Source organism: Trichoderma atroviride, chromosome 5, assembly GCF_020647795.1.
Source record: "Trichoderma atroviride chromosome 5, complete sequence".
Lineage (NCBI taxonomy): Eukaryota > Fungi > Ascomycota > Sordariomycetes > Hypocreales > Hypocreaceae > Trichoderma > Trichoderma atroviride.
Genome location: NC_089404.1, coordinates 503,001 through 519,909, shown reverse-complemented (window position 1 = coordinate 519,909; position 16,909 = coordinate 503,001). Strand labels below are relative to the sequence as shown.

The 16,909-nt window shown below is 53.1% G+C and overlaps 6 protein-coding genes across 6 annotated transcripts; 5 read left to right on the top strand and 1 right to left on the bottom strand.

The window, feature by feature from the left end:
• Positions 1–1,346: 1,346 nt before the first annotated feature.
• On the top strand, positions 1,347–3,347 carry TrAtP1_009349 (uncharacterized protein; the record flags this gene model as incomplete). The annotated part of the gene is made up of 1 exon (XM_014091523.2): positions 1,347–3,347. The coding sequence occupies one exon, from the start codon at positions 1,347–1,349 to the stop codon at positions 3,345–3,347; it is 2,001 nt and encodes a 666-aa protein (XP_013946998.1).
• An 839-nt stretch (positions 3,348–4,186) lies between these two features.
• Positions 4,187–4,756, top strand: TrAtP1_009348 (uncharacterized protein; the record flags this gene model as incomplete). The annotated part of the gene is made up of 1 exon (XM_066114244.1): positions 4,187–4,756. One exon carries the CDS (start codon positions 4,187–4,189, stop codon positions 4,754–4,756), a length of 570 nt encoding a protein of 189 aa, XP_065970338.1.
• A 1,131-nt stretch (positions 4,757–5,887) lies between these two features.
• TrAtP1_009347 (uncharacterized protein) lies at positions 5,888–12,119 on the top strand. The gene is made up of 2 exons (XM_066114243.1): positions 5,888–11,015; positions 11,089–12,119. Exons 1-2 carry the CDS (start codon positions 6,228–6,230, stop codon positions 11,284–11,286), a joined length of 4,986 nt encoding a protein of 1,661 aa, XP_065970337.1. The 5' UTR covers positions 5,888–6,227; the 3' UTR covers positions 11,287–12,119.
• Positions 12,120–12,236: 117 nt separating this feature from the next.
• TrAtP1_009346 (uncharacterized protein) lies at positions 12,237–13,420 on the top strand (the record flags this gene model as incomplete). The annotated part of the gene is made up of 3 exons (XM_014091526.2): positions 12,237–12,289; positions 12,383–12,638; positions 12,703–13,420. The coding sequence occupies exons 1-3, from the start codon at positions 12,256–12,258 to the stop codon at positions 13,418–13,420; spliced, it is 1,008 nt and encodes a 335-aa protein (XP_013947001.2). The 5' UTR covers positions 12,237–12,255.
• A 126-nt stretch (positions 13,421–13,546) lies between these two features.
• On the top strand, positions 13,547–14,152 carry TrAtP1_009345 (uncharacterized protein; the record flags this gene model as incomplete). The annotated part of the gene is made up of 1 exon (XM_014091527.1): positions 13,547–14,152. The coding sequence occupies one exon, from the start codon at positions 13,547–13,549 to the stop codon at positions 14,150–14,152; it is 606 nt and encodes a 201-aa protein (XP_013947002.1).
• A 335-nt stretch (positions 14,153–14,487) lies between these two features.
• On the bottom strand, positions 14,488–16,021 carry TrAtP1_009344 (uncharacterized protein). Its single transcript, XM_014091528.2, has one exon. The coding sequence runs from the start codon at positions 15,890–15,892 to the stop codon at positions 14,921–14,923; it is 972 nt and encodes a 323-aa protein (XP_013947003.2). The 5' UTR covers positions 15,893–16,021; the 3' UTR covers positions 14,488–14,920.
• Positions 16,022–16,909: the final 888 nt, after the last annotated feature.

Sequence of the window (16,909 nt, the reverse complement as noted above, 5' to 3'; positions counted from 1 at the left end):
GTGCTACTATCATCTTCATCTTCTAGAAGACGTGGAGGGGCAGCAGTAATAGCACCTAGGAATTGTCGTGTGACTACTCTACACCTTTATTGATTGACAGGGCGGGAGGTGCCGTCAAGGTTCATCCTAGTCGAGTTGAGCTCAGCGCTGTCAACATACGTTGAAACTCATATAGGTACTGCTACCAGAATCATTGAGCTCATACCGCTGTCACTGTCAACTCTATGGCACATGAGTCTTGGCTGCCTTATGTAAGATGGAGAGCAGTAGCCCGATTGATTTGGCGGTGAGAGAGGAGCATACGCGTTGGGACTTTTTTCCCGCTTTTGCCACACTGCAAGCAGTGGCATATTGTATGAAATGTGCTTGTATCGAGCTAGTTGCGACAGTTCTCCTTGCTCCTGATTGATCAACAGCTTCTTGTCCGGAGCAAAGGATGAATCAACCGCCAAGGTCTTCAGGTTAACCGCTCTTGGCTCTTCAAACTGACGCTGCCGTTGTCGCAGTAAACAATAAACTCGCTGCTTCTGCCACCTACCAACCGCCAATCGCCCGTCTCATGCCCCCTGGCCGGCTTGGCTGGGACAACTGGAATTGTGGGCCGGTGACAGGGGAGAAGCATCGCTAAATTGTGTGTGTGTGCATGCAACATCAACGTAAGGCATCCATCGGATCGCTTCAGGCCGCAAGCACATGATGTTGATGTTGATGTTGATGTTGGTCGTCCTGGTGTTGATGTTGACGAGAAAAGACTCAATTGGCGCGTAGTAACTCGGCTGCACTCGGATATTCCGTGCTTCTTGTCTGTCCCATCCATTCAATCAGTCAATCAATCGTTCAATCACTCAATTGACAGGAAAAACGCCGCTCTTGGGCGTCTACAGGCTCCAGGGGCTGGTCGCTAGTGGCGTGTCCGCCAATCAAGCCCCGCGATGGGGCGGCCCGCAGCGCATTGGCAGGGCAACCGCGGTAAACAAATATCCCAACTGGGCCGCTGCAGGAGGCTGGGCCAACCAAGCGAAGCCACATCTGCACGCACTGCAGCCCCTCCATATTTGACTGCTGCTACTATCACATCTCACCTCTGCTGGGGAATCTCTGATGCCGCCTGTGCTATTTCCCCTGTGGTATTTTTCCTTTTTCCTTCTTCCGCTTGCAGCCTTTGTCCAGATTATATCATATACATTCACTTGTACTGTACATCGCACCGTTTGTTATTCCAGTCCAGCGTTGTGGGCGTCCGTTTTGTTGGGTTAAGCGAATTCAATCACACCTCCATAATCAGCCAACCAGCCTGAGAGCGAATCCGGCTCGCTCTTTTAAGCTGTCCTCACTCGACCCCCCTCATGCCCCGGCAGTCGAGGGCACAGGGTCCCGACTTTGACATCCACAACGACCCAGCCTGCAGTGGCCCTAGCATGGAAGACGAATACCGCTACGAAGACGTAGACGAGAGCGTCCTGCACCGCTACGACGACAACGACGACGAGGCCGACATGTCCCACGTCGACGGCGACGCCAGCTCGCACCACGACAACGACCACGAGGACGACGTCTTCAGCGACAACAGCCCGCGCAGCTCCATGGGCTCCGTGTCCGAGGACGCGCCGCGCAAGAACGACGCCAGGTCGCCGCGCATCTCCGACATCCAGTACGAGCCCGAGGCCGACTTTGTGCCCGCCAAGGGGGCTCCGCGGCCGTCGGCCTTCCGGTCTGCCTCGTCCGTCAAGACGACGCAGATGAACTCGCCGGCGCCGTCCGTCTCGGGCCAGCCTCGCTCCGGCCGTCGCAGCGCCCTGCCCACCGTCTCGCGCATTGGCTCGCCGGGCATCAGCCAGCCGCCGCAGTACTCGCCCAAGAAGACGCCGCCGCGCCTGAAGAAGAACGACCCGCCGCTGGTGCTCCTGCACGTCACTTTGCTGCCGCTGCGATGGCCGTGGGGCGAAGTCCTGGACGAGGCCAAGACCAGCGAGCTGAGCGAGGGCGTCAAGACGCTGCGGGAGGCCTGGCGAGAGCTGCAGGACACCATCGGCGACACCATCCAGGACCGCGGTGTCCTCCTGCCCCATCCTCAAAACGACTTTGAGGTCATGGAGGAGCGCCTGCTGGAGGCTCTGGAGCTTCCCTTTAAGCGACGAGCCCGCATCCTGGAATGCGGCCATTATCTCGGCCCTTCTAACGAGATGCCCTTTGCTGATGAACACGACAGCGATGACGACGATGCTTTTGACGAGGACGGAGAGATGCTCTCCAGCAATGACAAGAAGCCGACGCACTGGTGCACCACCTGCTCTTCTGAGATTCCCGTCGACGCCCTCGGAGCCGGCAAGATTTATCGTGTCAAGGTCTACGCTAGCAACGGCCTGATGAGGGCTGGTGCGTGGGAGGCCTGCTGGAAGGAGATGGAGCGGGTCGACATTGAGCTGGAGCCCATGATGGACGCCAAGCTTCAGGACGAGCTCGTCCACATTGCCGCGCGCCAGGACAGAGTCATTCACTCAAAGAGCCGAGCAGGCCGACGACCCATCTCGTCTCGCATTCAGGATGTTGAGGATGAGCGGGAGGACGAGTTTGATGACCATGTTCGCGACGAGACAATGAATGAGGGCGACGAGTCCTTCATGGGACAAGACGAAAAGACGCATCGCCGACAGACCTCATACGGCACGAATTCCTCGAGCAAATATCGCCAGCATTCGGCCAAGAATTCTATGGGCGGCCGGTCATCGACGGGATTCGCTCCCCAAGACGAATCTTCTGGCAAGCAACAGCGGCGCTTCAAGGCGGGAAGCTTTCCCGACATGGTTGTCAACGCCTTCAAGGCGCTGCTGGATGACAAGAGAAACCTCGCTATCCTCCTCCTGAGCGCCCTGACCGTGGTGGTTGCGCTTCGTGGTGGCATTAGCAACCCACTTGACGACGTTGTTTCCTTCCAGCCGGTCGTTACCGACTCTGAGGTGCCGACTGCAGTCTTGAGGGATGGGGAAGGAGAGGCAATAGAGCTGGAGGGAGAGGCCGGAGCTGAGGATGGAACCACGCCCGTGGATGACATCCTCTTCACGCCCCAGGACAATGTTGACGGAGAGAACCCTTGCCCTGCCGTGGAGCCACAGACCGTCGAGAAGTGGATGACTGCTACGGTCACCGAGATGAGCACTGTGGCACGAACCGACATGCCGCTCGTGGATTCAGACTTTTCTGAAGACGATGACGAGGCTATTGTGGACAAGATGCTTGCAGGAGACACGCTCACTCTGGGTGAGAACTATGCCGAGGACGAGGAGGATATGCATGGGCAAGGACATTCAAGCTGGAATTGGGGCTCTCCATTCAACTTCTTTGGGTAATTTACTTCTTCTTTTATTTTCTTCTGCTTCTATTTCTCCCTTTTCTCTTTCTTGCCGCTCTCTTCCTGCTATTTTGACCAGCGAGTGATGAAGAATACCAATGATGCAAGTATGTACGCAATGAGCTGGAAAGATGGAAATATGCCGCGACGAATACGATTATGTTTATTTTGGGAAGTGGAAAATCCTGTAGTTAGCTGGAGAGAGGCGCGTACTTGTAATGAGGCTGGAACGTTGGATGATTGTTGTATAATGGAAGTTTTTGGATATTGCTTTCGCGTTTAGATCCCAATTGGTGGTTGATTTATTTGCGCAAAGCCCATGATACCTGGTGTCTATCTACCTAGGTAGCTATATAGAGTAAAATGAAGCAGTGAATAGACTTCTTTTGATGCATATATAAATTCCCTGTCTTGGCATTAAGAGCAGCTAATCATGTTTGCACTTTAAAACATCGAGGCTGATTAATTCATGCATGTTTCACAGGCATTGGCTTTATGGCTCGACGCTGAAGATGCTGATGCTACGGGGTCCACTAGCCGCGGCGGCTACGTCAACTGTATGACAAAAGTGTCATCCCGAGCGATTACTGTAGTAGGTACCCGTCGCCAAGCTGGGGGCACATGCGCACAATGGTACCTGGATGATGGATGCCGTTCGTGTATTATTACAGCAGCAAGAAGGCAATTAAAGATAATAAAGATAATAGACAAAATGCTGTAGCCCGTATGTTCATATCCCTGCGCTGGCGTAACGAAAGAATCTATAGCCCCTTCTTTCTTCTCAAACTTTTTCTGCCCAACGCCCAAGGTCATCAATTAAAATAAAAAGTATTTCGTATGTTCATAATTCCAACCTCGGCGCTCTGTTTATCGCTGCCACCATCGCTATTCGTCATCATCAAAACATCATCCCCATTACAGCCTGATATATATATCCATGCAGTCGACCCTCCATTCCCGCTTGCCCAGCATGTTGCGCAGCCACTCGAAGCCCACGCCCGTCCACTCGTTCCTCAGCACGGCAATCTCCTCGGCGGCGGCGCGGGCGGCGGCCGTTGCGGTGGAATTGAGCATGTCGACGACGGTTTCGTTGAAGGCGCTGCTGCCGCTGGTGGTTTCGTCGTCTTGGAGGAACGGCGCGGAGGCGGTCGGCCGGGGCTGGAACCAGTTGCTGCCGAGGTCGAAGAAGCAGCGGTCGGACCAGTTGCACGAGGTGAGGAAGAGGATGAGCAGGAGGACGGAGCAGTAGACGCAGGGGCGGTTGAGGAAGTAGGTGCAGATGAAGAAGAGGAGGATGAAGGCGGGCGAGGCGTTTGTTGGGATGAAGAGGAGCGGGAGCCAACTGTTGGGTTGCGTTTGTTAGTGATGTATAAAGAGAGAGAGAACAAAGGGATGGATTGGCGTTGAGATTGATGGTTTGGGAGACGAACCTTCGAAGGCAGAACATGGTGAGCTCTCGGTCGCGGCGATTCCGAGAAGATGCAGAGAAGATGCAGAGAGAAGGATTGGTGCTGAGTTGAGGGAGTTGTGAAGTTGAAAGCTCCCTTGAGTGATGGAAAGCCGAGAGTGGCGAGACTCTATGATGTGGATATTACTGGGTATGAAGAGCCAGGCATGTGATGTGAGTCCAGCTCGGAGGCGATATGAAAACGGATGCAATTCCCCAAAAAGTAATAAATAAGCAAGAAAAAAAAAAGAGGAATTTGTCCTGTATTATGCAAGACGGATAAGATTACTGCTGGCAGCTTTGTCGTAAGAAAAAAAAAAAGTCCAAGATAGGATATGTAGCTGGAGAGAGATCTACTGGCGCTCGAGTCGAGGTGAGGCTGAGCTAGTGTTGCGCCACACGAGGCTGTGGTGGACTCGACACCGCATTTTCGCGGTTCCCCTTTCGTCTTTCACGCCGCTGTTTGGTATTAGAAAGAAGCTTAGTACTATATATAATAAGGCTTCTACCAAGTCTAGATAAGCACATGCCCTGTGCTTTTTCTTTTTTTCTGTGTATTTTCTCTCTCTCTTTTTTTTTTATTCTTCGTCCTTATCTTTCTCGCTTCGGGCTTTGCGGTTGGGCATCTGTGACGTGCTTGAAGAGGTGTGTGTGAGTGAGCTGGCAGCAGTGGGTACATGCTAGTGCACGCATAAAGGCGCTGTGATCCCTTGTTTTTTCTTCCCTTCTCCTATGTTGATACGTTGCCTACTTGGTTGGTCACTAGAGTAATCTGATCCTGTGAAAAATTCTCTCTCATCCAAGCGAATTTCTTTCGCCTGTTGACCCTTTTTGTGCATAAAATCTCCATCTGAAAGGCAAGATCTTGGGCTCGCCTCGCTGACTAACCCGCCGGAGCTTAAACTCTTCAGCAGCCCGTGCGCTGCAAACTGGTGGGATTTCCAGGCGCGTCTCCAGTGGAGGCTCTAGCGCCCACAAGCGCTCTCCCGCACCTTTATTTCCGCTGCTAGCAGAAGCACGCACTGGAACTAGGAACATTTAGTAGGCCGCCGTAGCAGAGGCTGCCTTGTGCTACGCTGCAGCCGAAGTGAATTGTGACCTGACTGTGTGCCAAGTTTTTTTTCTCTCCTGTCACGAAACTTCGTTCAAACCCAAGCGCCTACAAACATCTCCCGAGTCCCAACTCGCCCTCTTCATCTTCCTTCCTCGCCATCACCCCCCATCTTCTCTCCTCCCCCCGCAATCGCCACAAAACTCAATTCTTCACCCCCCCTCCAGCCGAGAAATCAGAGGCAGACACGCAGCGTCGGGTCGCTCCACTCCTGCCTCCACGTCCAACTCTCGCGCACGCGGCAGCGGCAGCCAAATCAGCATTGCATCGCACCGCATCGAATAGCTCGATCGGCCTTCAATTCGCAGCTCGCGCCCATCATGGATCTGCCTCCTGCACCTACTCCGCCCGTGTCTGGCGGCGTCGGCCCCAATTCAGAACGCACTGCCAATCTGCTGAATCTGCTCAAGTTTAGCGGCCCCGGCAGCTCCAAAGACCTGCTGCAGGCGTCGAACCAGAGCCAGAGTCAGGGCCAGGGTCAAGCTCAGGCTCATGCTCAGGCTCCGCTGCCAGCTTCCTTATCATCCGCCCAGCAGCATCAGCAGGCGGCCGAGTCCCCCTCCCAGTCTCATTCCCAGCTCCAGCACCAGCATCAGCACCCAGAGCCGTCGTCGGTGCAGCCTGAGAGGCAAGACGATGAGGTCGACGACGAAGACGACGAAGAGCAGTACCAGCGTATCCAACATCTCCAGATGCATTCCTCGCACCAGTTCCAGCCCCGTATCCATCAGCCTGCCCCCACGGCGGCCGATCCGACGGGCCTGCTCGCTGCCCTTATGAAAGGCACTCACGAGATGGACGAGCCCAAGTCTGCTCCCACGCCGCCCCAAGTCCAGGCCCAGCCTGCGAATCCCTTTGCCAGCGGAACGCCGCCGCCTGATACCAGATCGTACCTTCTCAATCTCCTCAACAGGCCCAAGCCTAGCCAGACCGACCAGCCGATGCTGGTTGAGTCTTCGCGCTCTAACCAGCACACCCCACAATCGCAGGAGCATCTGTCAGAGACGAGCAGCCGCTACTATGGCCATCACCCACAGCAGCCTCAGCAGCAGCAGCCTCAGCAGCAGCAACACTCGCAGCAGCAACACTCGCAGCAGCAACACTCGCAGCAGCAACACTCGCAGCAGCAGCACCCGACCGCATACCACCCGCAGCAATTGTACCAGCAGCAGGTCGAGGCCTTTGCCGGGCACGGCACTGCCAACGCCAATCCCATCTTCTCTCCTACGCCAAAGGACCCCGCAGATGTGTCTGTTCTGTACCAGGCGCTGGCGGGCACATTGAACCAGATGTCGCCTCATAGTACCGGCAGCGTCCATGGGTCTGGCCCTCCGCCTGCGTTCCACATCTTGAAGAAGGATCAGAGCTCGCCGGCAGGCTCCAATCCCTTTGCCGGCAGTGAGCGAAGCTCTCTGAAGAGCCCTCCCCAGCAGTTTAGGCACAGCCTTGACCGAGCTTCATCTCTTCATTCTCATCAATCGCATCATTCGCATCACTCTCAGCACTCGCATCATTCCACTCAGCAGTCCATAAAGCAGACGCCTACGACTTCTGACTTTGGTAGCTTCGTCAACATTGACAAGAACAGAGAGACTGTTTCCGAGGCCGTCCACGATCTCGCCGGTAGAGCCGATCGCGACGCCCAAGAGGCCTTGGACAGGGCTGAGCGTGAGACCGCATCCAACTATGCCGACAGTGCCACCGTCCGACCTCATGATGAGAGTGACTGGGTCCAGCCATCCAACTACTCTGACGCTACCCGCTCCATTGAGAAGCACATAATTGATGACATCAAATCTGATCAGGAGCACCGCGGATACGGCTCCTCCCAGGAGCATCTTTCCAAGGAAGAGGCTCCAGAGCCCAGAGATATTGACAATCATGGAATCGCCGACAGCTGGGAGAGCGCTGATCAAGATGAGATTGTCGTCATCGAGGAAAAGGAGACTCCTTCTGTCAGGGTCTACAACTTCCCGATGAAGCCATGGATTTCCATCACGCTTCAAGAGGACACCACCGAGCCTCGTCCTCAGTTCCGCGAAGAGTCAATCATGGACGTTGCTCACCTCAAGAAGGACTTTGACCAGATCGATCGCAACTTGTACACTGCCTCTCAGTCCTACATGACTCACGGCATGTCCAAACAGGGTGGCTTACGTGTCATTCGTCAAGACGATGGCAAGGACGCAAAGGTTTTTAGAGACACCAAGGACCGCATCTTCAACGTCGCCATGTCTGTCACCCCGCACGATTACGAAGGCGTTCCCCGGGAGGCCATCATCGCGACTGGCATCAGCGGCACCGTCTACTGGGTCCAGATCAAGGATGGTGAAAAGGATCACCTCGAGGATCCTCATCTTGAGCAGTACGGCTTCGCACTGCCTCCCATCAACTCTCAGGAAGGCGACGCTCCCGGCGGCGCCCTCAAGACTCGCGCTCGAGCCTCTACTAACCACCCCGAGTTCTTCGCCGTGGGCCGCGGCAAGTCTATCCACTTTATCTGGCCGTCCTTTATCCTGCAGAATGGTCTCTTCAAGCCCGGACACGACCGCGTCGCGGATACCGAGGCACTGCTGAACCAATGCTCCCTCAAGATCAACACTGGCAAGGCTGGTAAGGACTTTACCTTTAGCCAGGACGACTCTGTTGTTGTCTCGCTGGACAAGTCTGGCCGTGTCAAGTTCTGGGACGTTCGCGATCTCACCGCCATCAAGGAGGGCTCGGATCCTCGCAACCCCGCCCCCGCCCACTCATCTTTGGAGATTAAGGAACCTTTGATGACTCTGGCTAGCACTCCAGAGGGCGATAAAGCTTGGCCGACATCTGTATTGCTCCTCGACAAGCAGCGCCCTTACCAGAAGCGATGTGCGCTGAGATACATGATTGTTGGCATGAAGCAAAACCATACTCTACAGCTGTGGGATCTCGCTCTGGGCAAGCCTGTTCAAGAGTTCAACCTGCCTCACAGCAAGGAGTCGGACGCCGTTTGCAGCGTCATGTATCATCCGGCTAGTGGCATGATCATCATCGGCCACCCAACTCGCAACTCGGTCTACTTTGCGCATCTTTCGGCTCCTAAGTATAACCTGAGGAACGTAACTCAGGCCGAGTACATCCAGAAGCTTGTCAGCCAGGACCCCTCTATTCCCCAGCCAGATAGTACTGCTGTCATTAGCGGCGTTCGAGAGTACTCCTTTGCCAACCGTGGCATTCTACGCAGCCTGGATATTCTCGCTACCCCCGCCATGGTCCAGGACACCGACGAGCCCACGTTGTTTGAGTTATACGCCATGCATTCCAAGGGCGTTGCTTGTCTGATGATTAAGCAGGCTGAGCTGGGATGGTCCAAGGATAACAAGGTGCTTGATCCTGTCGATGCCGTTATTGAGGGCGTCGTCACCGTCTCCAAGCTCAAGACTCCAGTTCAGACGGACGTTACCAACGGTACCACTACCACCGAGCACACCACCCCAGTGCGCATTGCCACCCGATCCGCGACAAGAGAGATTCTGCAGCCGCCTGCTCAGGCCGCCGCTTCTTCTGAAGCAGCAGCTACTCCTCGGGTCGTCGAACAGCAGGTGACCACCCCTGCCAAGCCCCCCAAGAATGACGCCAAAGAGATTGAGACCCCGGGACAGTCATCTAAGGAAAACCATCCCGAGAAATCTGAGCGCAGGCAGCGCAAGAAGAAGGGCAAGGATGCCGAGGCAAATGCCAATGGGTCGGCATCATCGCACAAGGGCGAGGCTGCTGCGCCTCCCAGCAAGAGCGCTATCAACGGCGGCCTGGTCGCTGGCGGCATCTCATCTGAGGCATTCGACGCCGCCATTGGCAGCCTGGAATTGAGGCTTGGAGCTACCGTGTCCGACACGTTCAAGGCTTCGATGAATAACTTGCACAACAAGATCAACGACAGCGCTCGCGTCAGGGACGACAGCTTCAACCAGCACCAGCTGAAACTGCTCGACATGGTTTCTGACATCTTGAACGAGAACACTCAGAAAGTGCTCGAGAATTTGATCCACCAGCAGTTCACTGACGTCGTGATACCTTCCATTGGCGACAAGACTAGCAAGGCCGTGGCCGATTTGGTCCAGAATAAGATTCAGGTCAACATGGCTTCGACTGTGCAGAAGGAGATCCAAAGTGCTCTGCCCCATGCTGTTAGCCGCTCGCTGCGATCCAACGATTTCATCAACGCCATCTCTGATAGAGTCAGCACTGTGGTTACCACCAGCGTACAGCAAGAGGTCATCTCGACGATTTCTCAACGCTTGGCGCCCACGTTCAACAACATTGCTACCCAGGCGGCTCAGCGCGTGGCTACTGACATTCACAAGCAGTACCATGAGCAGTTTGAGCAGCTGAAGGCGCAGCATGCCGCGGACAACAACAAGATAGACCAGCTTCTGTCTTATGTTACCCGGCTGTCGGATATGGTGTCCACCATGGCAGCCTCGCAGTCATCGCTCCAGGCCGAGTTCCTTAAATTTAAGCAACAGCCTGTTGAGCTTCCCGTCGTGACTGCTGCCGGTGGCGGCATCAATGTTTCGCACCCTGCCAGCGTTGCTCACAGCATCGGATCCCATGGCTACGCTAACACTGTGGCCAGCCACCGCGCAAGCTTCCCACCGAGCCAAGCTCCTAGCCAGGCTCCTAGCCACCCCCAGCAGTATGGAAGCCCTCAATACATGCGCGGATCTCAGCACGTGGCAAGCCCCCATGGATCTGCCGCCCCCTCGGACCACGTTGGCCCGGCCAACAACGTGGCTGCGCTTGCCGGTGCCTATGCCAGTCAGATGAACAAGTCCGAGGCCGAGGCCGACAACGACCTTGTGCAGCGCATCCGAGTGATTGAGACGGCGATTGCGGAGAATCGTCTGCAGGACGCCATGATCCAGTGGATCCAGAGCGGCCGTGAGACGGAGATCTTCCGGCGCTGCTTGAGCCGATACCCTCCCGGCAAGTTTGATTCCCTGCAGCCGCTGATGCTGCTGGTTGTGATTGCGACCATTTCTAAGGACTTGAAGCCGAACCCGCGGTTGAAGGAGGAGGTTGAATGGATTGAGATGGCTGTGAGGTCGTTTGGCGCCAGCTTGCCCAACTACGTGAGTATCCCTTTGTTTGTAGACTTTGTTCCTAGGATGCAATTGCCAGATGCTAACTTTGATGTTTCTATAGAACTGGGATGACGACATGTCTCGCGAGGTGATGAAGAGCACATCGCAAACGATGCAGCTGCTTATTACCCGCGTGCAGCCTTTGATTGCTGGCATCCAGGATGGATTCCCTACTGATCCCTTCCTGGCCAATCTCGACAGAGGCAAGCTTGAGTGGATTGTATCAACATCCCAACACATCTTGGCCAACTTTTACTAGACAACAGCAGCGATGGCTTTGTTTTTGTTTTTTCATAGTGGTTTTTTATTTGCTTATTTTATCTATTGCCTGGCGTACGCGAACGTAAAAGCCCAGTTGCATGATGCGGACACTTTTTTTTTTTTCATGTCGAATACTGTACATTTTAGGTAAAGAGGAAATGGACTTGGGGAATATCATGTGTAATATCTCAATTCACAGTATAGCACATCTGTCTTCTTTTGAGTTGTGACCCTCCTGTATATGGTCTTTTGTTGCTAAGCTGCTGTGGTTTTATAGTTTCTGATTGCTTATCTACCCGCACCTACAGTACGGGCGAGCAAAAGTCTAATATGTCGTGCCGCATACGTAATGCCACACGTCACGGAGCAATTGTAGGATGTGAGCGGTGTTGTGTCGCGTGGATACGTATTCCTGCGGGCGTCGGGAAGATTTATTCGCGATTAGGCACTCCTATTGACCCGAGAGATGGGATGATTTATGATTTGATTCCTCGGCTGCATGGATGAAGGAGTATTCTGAAGAAGAAGCGGATAATTGATCTTGTTTTGAACTATTTGATCTTGTTGCAAACATTATAGATGCTTATTTATTGGATTTTGCTTTGCCTTGTGGAGTTTTGGACAAGTTGATTTGCTGTTGGAGGTGGGCTCGAGGTCTTGGCATCGATGATAGTTCCGTAGCTGCCGAGATGATGAGGGCGGCAAAGGGGTAATGGAAGGAGAGGTTAAAAGAAATGCATCTGAATTAGAGTTGTATGAAGAGAGATTCGGGGGTGTGTGGCAATGTGAATGTGTCATTCATTTTACTTTTGATGTCGGGTTGTCCTATCATTTATCACGTAGGTAGTTAGTAAGTTTGGTATATATATATGTAAGAGAGAGAATGTAAGGTTTTTGGAGTTGTTTGCCTCCCCCTTTTTTTCTTTTCCTCTTTTCTAATGAATTGAGGTTTTGAAGAAGTGTGACGATGGGACTTTTCAAGGATGTTATTGAACCAGCGAGTATGTCAAGAACAACAAGGCTACGAATGTTGCAGCGTTCCAAAACAATTGAGTCATTATACGATACTGACAAGACACAACAACAAACAATAGCCATCATCCTCGCCTTTACAGCCGGAACGCTGATTAACCGGCGGCGCTTGAAACCGCATCAACATGCTCATCAACGTGACATCGAATCCATACCCGAATGCATAGCCGGCGAGAAGAGGGCTGACGTCTCGTCAGCCGAGCGCAGGAAGAAGAGAGGGAGAAGCGGCTCGGATCTGCTCGTGTTTCGATGGCTGTCGTGGATTTTCGGGACGTTTCCGTTTTTGCCGGAGATTTGGTATTGGCTTTTGACATATTGGTTCGCTGCCTCTACGAGATGAACGACAAGAAAAACGGATTGGCGCTGATGTTTATTTCTACAGGATATACCAGCTTAGCCGTGCCTTTACAGCCCGTGCTATTGCCCCCTATCCGCACATCTACGCCCTCGCCGAGGAGCACGCGCTGCAGCTGCTCGCCGTCGAACGCTTCCTGCACATTGACTTTGAGCAGGCCTTTCAGGCGAACATGCTCACGAACCACCCGTGCATCATGCCGGTGCTGCGGCACGTCTACCACTCGCACATCATCGTCGGCGTCGTCTTCATCATCTACACCTACACGTTTCTGCCGCGGCCGGTGTACCGCCGCATCCGCCGCACCATTGCCATGGACAATTTCATCGCCTTTGTGATTCTGTCGCTGTGGCGGGTAGCTCCGCCGCGCATGCTGCCGCCCGAGTACGGCTTCGTGGACGTGCTGCACCCCACGGCCGTGGAGCCGGGCTCGGTGTGGACCAACAACCGGTTCCGGCTGACGATTGCGGCGATGCCGAGCCTGCACTTTGGCACGGCGGTGCTGTTCGCCGCGTGCCTGGCGCGGTTCAGCCCGCATGTGCTGGTGCGGTGGATGGCAGTGCTGTGGCCGGCGGTGATGTTTGTGACGGTGGTGGCGACGGCGAACCATTTCGTGCTGGACGTGGTGGTGGGCGCGATGGTGCCGGTGCTGGGGTGGAGGTGGAATCGGGGCGTGTTGGTGTTGAGGGGGGTGCATGATTGGGTGCTTTCGCCGGTGACTCATCGGATGGATTTGGAGGAGTGATGTTGTGCAACGTGGGATAACTATAGTTTAGGATTGGAATATAGGAATATATATATATATATATATATGATTATCATAATGTAAATTGCTATTGTTATTCAACTGTTCATCTCTCAGCTGCCCATCATGCCCGTCCCCGTCCAAGACATCATCAAAACCCACCACTTCGACCCCAACGACGCCGAGCGCATCGCCTTCCGCCGCGTCAAGAACAAGCTTGAAATCGCCGACCCCAACCCGCTCTGGCCGCAGTCCTACGAGCTGCTCAAGGACCGCATCGTCTCCGCCCTCGGCCCGACCATTGTCGAAATCTCCCACATCGGATCCACCAGCGTGCCCGGCCTGCCCGCAAAGGACCTCATCGATATTGACCTCACTGTCAAGGACGTGCTCGACGAGGATTCCTACGTGCCGCAGCTGCAGGCCGCGGGCTTTGATTTCCTGTTCCGCGAGCCAAAGTGGCACCAGCACCGCTTTCTGGTTGCGTATGAGCCCGTGGCTAATTTGCATGTTTATGGGCCGGATTGCCCTGAGGCGGTGCGGCACAAGATTTTTAGGGACTGGTTGAGGAAGACGCCTGAGGATAGGGAGTTGTATGCAAAGGTCAAGAGGGAGGCGGCGGAGGCGGCGCGGAGGGAGGGTGAGGATGTGAATGGGTATGGGAAGCGCAAGGACGGGGTTGTGGCGGAGATTTTGCAGAGGGCGTTTCGGGATTTGGGGTATATCGAGTAGCGTGTGTGAGCTCTTGTTTATGGATACAGCTCTTGTTTATGGATTGAGACAGATCTAAATATGTGATGTGGTCTTACGGGCTATAAGTGATCGTCATGACCATCTACCGCTCTTCTCTTCGTGTCTGCTATAGCTTGACTTGTGTCGCGTGTCCACGTCTTAAACTCCCAGCCACCAGTCAAGCCCCAAAGCCTCTATCCCAAAATTAATGATTCAGCCGCAACTTTGGCTGGGAAGGTGAAGTCTTTCTTGCGTGGGTTTGCAGACTTTGATGACGCCGTGGCGCGCTACATGTTGCTAACCCAGTGCGGCGGTAGGTTATCAGAGTTGAAGCTGGATAGCCCGGATCTTGCTATGCCAGATTTGCTCTGGTTCGTAGATGGTAGCTTTCGTGCCTTTGTTGAGGTGGCACCTCGAATTGTATTATCCAATAATCCAGCTCTCATGATTTATCCAAGTCTATGGAAACAATACGGTACAAATTCCTCCTTCTTAATCCTTCTAGAATTAGAGTCTTCACTTCAGTTGTTTCACCAATATGACTGTTGGTGTCGAGTCAAACGAGTTGATGGAGTCCATGACCGTTTCGCTGCCTTGGCTATTACTCTCATGGCACAACATCTCGTTAGCCCGTGGTTGCTGAAGCAGTTCCACCAGCGCTGCTTCGTCAATGATGATTCCCGAGTCAATTCTGTGACGGATGCTGGCCGCGATTTCGGCAACTACGCCTCTGTTTGAGTATAAAAGAAATGATGTATCTGGTGGGGATTAGAATAGGCTCTTACTCGTGGTATCCGTTAAAAGAGGCTTCGCCTTCATGGGCTTCACTACCAAGAGGAGCTCTTTGGCATAAGCCGCCGCAGTTGCACTTGCGTAGTAATCCCATTCGTCATTCTTGTGAGAGTCTGCATAGTTGCTTATCCCTCGTATCGCGATACATGGAAAGTCGTTCATGAGGCCTGCAGACTCCATTTCATAACAGAGCACGCCCCTATTTTCTTCATCATCATTGATGCAATCTCTTTCCTTAGCTTCTTTCATAATCGTGCTTCCGGATGCCACAGTGCCGTAAAAAACGTTGGCAGCTCTCTTCAAGTTTCGTAGCTGACGCGTAACGAGGCCGTTCATGTCGCACTTTGAGCAATCCTTGTAACCGAAGATGTTATGATCAACATCTTTTTTGAATAAATAATCGTTTTCTGGCCGCTGGAATCGTGCGTCTTCGCTCAGAAGCTGCAAATGTTGGTCAATTCCTCCATATTTAGCCGGATTGTTGTGCCTTCGCTTTACTTCGGGCAGTGCGTTGAGTAACACTGGCGGCGGAGAATTCAGGTGTCCGGTGTGCCGAAAACTGTTATATTGGTGTCCCAAATCATGCTGAAAGACGCCTCCAGAGAGTTTGTTTGGCTGGCTGACGACAACGTCACCGAGGCGGATGTCCCGCGTCGTTGTTGGTACACCCCCTGCCGTGCCCACCATCAACAGGAATCTCAGCTGGGGAAAAGACCGCATCATATCTTTGGTAAGACGAGTGGCCGGAGTTGTACCTCTATGGCCGGACGGGAGGCAGCCAATCACTATGCGATGTTTTCCGATTCTGCCAAAGAAATATGTGTTGCTGTCATTGTGTTCTGCTAATTCTGGACCTGCAAGGTCTTCATCTAGCATCGCACAAGCTGCCTCGTATACTGGTTGGATGGCACAGATCCACCCCACAGTAAAGGTTTCATTCGTTGCCATGTCTTTTAATGCGGCGAATAGAAATAGATTGGTGATTAGCCGTTTTGTAAGACGGAGAAGCGTGATATTAGATGCAGGATTTGAAAATGATCTGGTTTTGCCCTTGGGAGAGCAGGAGCATCAATACCGCCTTTCATACAAGTATTTAAATTAATGTATACCTATATCTGGTTATAACAAAATCCCCATGTTGTATCAGCCTTGCGCGTTGACGCTCCAATCGCGAGATGGCTCCTTGTTTCGGCTCATGCAAGTCTGGCGCGTATAAGCCGAGCCACACAGCTGGGCGCTTAAATATCCGCACACGTCAACGCCATGAAAACTAAAAGTTTCGGAGCACAAATGGTCCTACTATCTTGTAACTATGGGGCAGTACCTATTGAGATTCCATGATGCTATTTTAAAATGTTCTGAAGCTGTCAAATACACTTTGTTAGTGGTCTACCTTGTTCCCAACAGTTCCACTTTTTATAGATTCATATGCGCCAAACGCAGATGTCAAAAAGTTTGTTATTTCAATCTTATGACTGCGTTCGCTCCATGTTGGGCGATTGTTGTAGGTCTGGATCCGGCTTGCACATACTTGCAAGGGCAAATCTTGTTCATCTCGTTCTTGGATAACCGGGAATCGTAGAAGCAGGTTGCTCTGGTTGATTTGTACAGAGACATTAAATTTACGGCAGTGCCCGTAGAGTTGGTAGAGAGAGTGGCATGAGCAGAGTCTTGATCTGCCCGAGTGGTACTGAGATGTCGTTACCTGCCTGTGAGAGGCGCTGGAAACAAATATAAAGAGAGTCATCAACAGAAGGGTGTTGAAGCACCGAATTCACCAAGGAAAACTCCACTACGAGGCGGACTACTCAGCGAGTGCATGCTCCTAGATCAAGCATCGCAAAAGCTTCGGAGCTAACTGCTCTACGAGTTCAACTACATGTACTATCTAGGTACCTAATACGATAGCTCCGCAAGATCATACCTCAAATGATCAAGTTTGTAGTCGGCGTCTTTGGAGTCCCT

Excerpts from the sequence above, each read along its gene's own strand:
- TrAtP1_009347 (XM_066114243.1), top strand. The coding sequence starts at position 6,228 with ATGGATCTGCCTCCTGCACCTACTCCGCCCGTGTCTGGCGGCGTCGGC. Across the intron at positions 11,016-11,088 it reads GCGCCAGCTTGCCCAACTAC|AACTGGGATGACGACATGTC; the intron begins GTGAGTATCCCT and ends ATGTTTCTATAG.
- TrAtP1_009344 (XM_014091528.2), bottom strand. The coding sequence starts at position 15,892 with ATGGCAACGAATGAAACCTTTACTGTGGGGTGGATCTGTGCCATCCAA.